This window comes from Aphis gossypii, chromosome 1, assembly GCF_020184175.1.
Source record: "Aphis gossypii isolate Hap1 chromosome 1, ASM2018417v2, whole genome shotgun sequence".
Taxonomy (NCBI): Eukaryota; Metazoa; Arthropoda; class Insecta; order Hemiptera; family Aphididae; genus Aphis; species Aphis gossypii.
The window spans coordinates 15,787,894-15,791,683 of NC_065530.1; the positions used below are offsets into that span (position 1 = coordinate 15,787,894).

Consider the following 3,790-nt stretch of genomic DNA (forward strand, 5'->3'; position numbering starts at 1 on the left):
AAACTCCTCGTGGTGTAAAACGTAAATATTTAAAAAATCGAATGTTTAATATTAACCAATGAATAACATATTGAATGTTATTTTAAAATTTATAGTATTTATATTATTTTGGACATTAAAATGTTTTATGTGTACTCCGGTCTTCAAGGTTGGGTACACTGTTGACAAAAAATAATATTGTGACCTATGTGGAGTGTGGATACTGGATAGTCGTGGACTCGACTTCTCTTGAATATTGAATATTTTGTTCGTATAGTGTATCCACATGACCGACCGGATTTCTGGTATTTTCACTCAGTACTTCCATCCGGTACCGGCGGTACCATTATCTCATTATTTGAGAGTGCGCTTTTTAAACGATACGAAAATCAATAGTTTTGGGTTTTTATAATTGTTATCGTTTACTGTCGTCGGTTGTTTAAATTTTTGTCGGAGCACTCGGAGCGGTCAATGACCAATGTTGAAAGCCATTTTATTGTAGCTTAGAAATTTTAAATAAAAGAACGAGCTTGATTAATTACTATGATCCAATCTGAAAACACTTCGACTATGGACAAATCAGGTACTTACTACTTACGTTTATCATTTTGTATTTCAATAATATATTGGATTCCATAACCTACCTATTACCTATTTTTAAATGTCATAGGTCAAGATGATGAATTCATTGAAAATGGTGTACCCAAAAAAGTTGATAAAAATCATGTTAAAGGTAAAAAACGTAAGAAGTGTTTACGTGACAAAACAGCACCAAGACCTCCACATTCTGGTAATTAATTAATATATTTTGTTTTACTTATTAAAAATTGATAAATTATTTGTCTATATATACAGGGTACATACGATTTTTAAATGATAGACGTGAACAATTCCGATCTGAAAATCCCAATTTACCATTTGCTGAAATTACCAAAGTATTAGCTACTGAATGGAACCAATTGCCAGTAGATAAAAAACAAGTAATTTGCTTTATAATATGTTGTAAAATATTTATCATCAAAAAATACAGAAATGAGTATTTAGAAAACTATATCAATGATTAGAAGGAATTTGAATTAAAATTATTTATAATAATATATTATTAAATATATTATATAATATATTATTATTTGAATAGAAATATTGTATTACCTATTTTTAATTATTTTAGCAATATCTTTTAGCTGCTGAACAAGAACGAGTAAAGTATGTTGAAGAATTAGCAGCTTATAAAAAAACTGATGCATACAAAAATTTTATTCAACGCAAATTGAAAAAAAAACAATTGAAAATCCCAAACCAAGAAGTTAGTTAAAATATTCAATTATATTAATTTTACAAATAGTTTATATGTTTAATTTATATAATATTTATGACATATTAGTCCATACTAAATATATATATTTGCCATGAAATATTTTAAAAAACTCGTTAATTAGTTACATACATTTTTTATTTTAAATAATAAATAAAACTTAAACTATTAATATTAATTCTCATAATAAAAAAGAATTATAAAAGATAATATTTTGTATATTTTTAATTTTAGAGCTTTAAATAAAAATAGTTAAATATATACTATATATATATTACAATTAAAAATTAAATTTTAAAAAAATTACAAATTCATTGTTGATAATTATTAATTATCTGTGTATTTATTCAATTTAGGATCAAAAATCAGCAAAAGAAAAACCATCTAACCATAATATTAATAAAGGTTACGATATACCTATATATACAGAAGAATTCTTAAATTTTAATAAAGGTTTGTACCTATTCGTTTTATTTGTATTTATTTTTATATATTATCATTTTCTTGTTTACAGCTAGAGAAAGTGAACTAAGGTACCTCCGTAAAACGGTAACAGATCAAGAACAAGAAGTAGCTGTCTTAGATAAACATATTGGAAATATGAATAATGGTATAATCAAATTAATGGCTAATACTGAAAAACTTAAAGTTGGATGTTCAAAGTATGAACAGTATTTGATTCAATTACGATCTCTACTTTTAGATAATTTTTCTAATATTTCATTCCCAGGTAAATATTTTAAACTAAAAAATAAAACAGTTTTTTTGTTTATTATTATTATTTTAAAATTTATCTAATTAGTTATATAATCATAAAATTAAATACGCACAATCTTTAGATCATCGAAGAATGACAAATTGCATCTAAATTTTTTTAGTTTGCCTTGTCACTTGTGCCAAATTAATAATGAATGGGAGTTGTCAAAGGATCGGCTGTTTGAAGTTCTAACTGCCCGTAGTATAACACTTCCACAGTTTTGTATTTTTATGAATTAAAATGTTGATTTAGTTCCATCTTATTAAAGATTTAAATGATTAATGTGATTATCTCCATTTTAAATTTAAGTAAACTGTATAAAACCACTAAGTTCCTTAATTACAGTTTTAAGTATAAAATAATTATATTAAGAATAAAAATATCAATAGTTAAAGTTGGTTTTATTTAATATTAAATATATATATAATTTAGCCCACAAGAGAACATACTTGTTTTGTACATTAACTGACAGCAGTGATTGATGTTTTATTGATATTAATGTTATCAGTACATAAAATTGGAATTATTAGACAAAATAGAAAAATAAAAGATAATGCTTTAAGCGATAATTATTGCATTAAAAACTTTTAGAATAAATGGAAATTAGAAAAATGATTATTATATGTAGTTTTGAAATCAAATATAAAAAAGTATTGGAGATATGTTTTGTATGTGAATTTAAGTTGTTGGTAGTTTCTATATGTGATTTGGTTTTGACTTAAATTGAAAAACTAGTGACCTGGGCTTTTCAGAGCTTTTCATAAACTGACTTGAGTGCTGGATATTGCTTGAAGTTGGCAGGGTACAAGACTACTGCAGTTTTTGATACACTCATCTGTGATATGATTTTCACCATAATTTATGTAACAAGATTGTTAATGATAATATTTGTGTGTGTACCTGTTGAATTGGCATTATCATTGTGATGAACCCTATCTCTTTTTTTATTTGATTTCTTCAATTACCACATAAGTGTTGAGTTGCAGTATGTTTTTATATGATATACTTTATTATTAGTAATAGTTTATAAAAATAAATATGCACTTTATTTAGATCATCTAAGAAAGACAAATTGTATCTAAATTATTTTAGTTTTCCTTGTCAAATGTGCAAAATTAATATAAATTAATTGGGAGTTGTCAAAGGATCGGCTGTCTAAAGTTTCTAACTGCCCGTAGTATAACGCTCCCACAGTGAAAATATATCAATATGTACATTGGTATAATGATAAACAAAAAAAAAAAAATGACTATCTTAGTGATAGCATTTTTGTATATATAATCTTAAGGTATTATGGATTTAAAAAAAAGTTTAAAAATAGTCAAATATAATATATCTATAATCTTGTTAATTATTTATATTTTTATTTTATTAGATAATATTGAGCCACCTACAGCTGAGTCTATTGATACATTCATGGTTAATTTAGCCACATTTCTATCAACCGGTGCTACTACTGATCCTACTTGGCTTGCAAGCGTAAAAAAAGCTATTTCTAACCAGGATTTTTCTCAATGTTAAAATAAAGTATATTTTAAATTATCAAATTATAAGTCATAAATTATCTGATTATGTTGTTCTATAATATGTAATGTTCCTATACTCTAGGATCTAGGGTATCATTATTATATAATTGTAAATTATGTTATATTTTAAATTATAAATCTTATAATTGTGAAAATAAGAATACTAATTTTTTGTGATATAAATCCTTTAGTTGCATATAGTAACTATTATAA

General features: G+C 24.6%; 1 protein-coding gene across 3 annotated transcripts; it reads left to right on the top strand.

The window, feature by feature from the left end:
• The first annotated feature begins 202 nt into the window (after positions 1 to 202).
• On the top strand, positions 203 to 3,623 carry LOC114123860 (high mobility group protein 20A-like). Of its 3 annotated transcripts, XR_007604844.1 has the most exons (8): positions 204 to 562; positions 650 to 769; positions 835 to 959; positions 1,151 to 1,285; positions 1,651 to 1,747; positions 1,809 to 2,024; positions 3,144 to 3,339; positions 3,427 to 3,623. XR_007604844.1 is itself a non-coding variant. In XM_050203094.1 (7 exons), the coding sequence occupies exons 1-7, from the start codon at positions 523 to 525 to the stop codon at positions 3,570 to 3,572; spliced, it is 759 nt and encodes a 252-aa protein (XP_050059051.1). In that variant the 5' UTR covers positions 203 to 522; the 3' UTR covers positions 3,573 to 3,623. The 3 variants fall into 3 exon arrangements, 2 of the variants coding, with proteins under 2 accessions (XP_050059051.1, XP_027842796.2); XM_050203094.1 differs by lacking the exon at positions 3,144 to 3,339 and having other exon boundaries at positions 203 to 562; positions 1,809 to 1,904; XM_027986995.2 differs by lacking the exon at positions 3,144 to 3,339 and having other exon boundaries at positions 207 to 562.
• The last annotated feature ends 167 nt before the right edge of the window (positions 3,624 to 3,790 follow it).

Coding starts and splice junctions, on each gene's coding strand:
- LOC114123860 (XM_027986995.2), top strand. CDS start 523: ATGATCCAATCTGAAAACACTTCGACTATGGACAAATCAG. Junction 770..834: donor ACCAAGACCTCCACATTCTG/GTAATTAATTAA, acceptor CTATATATACAG/GGTACATACGATTTTTAAAT. Junction 960..1,150: donor TGCCAGTAGATAAAAAACAA/GTAATTTGCTTT, acceptor TAATTATTTTAG/CAATATCTTTTAGCTGCTGA.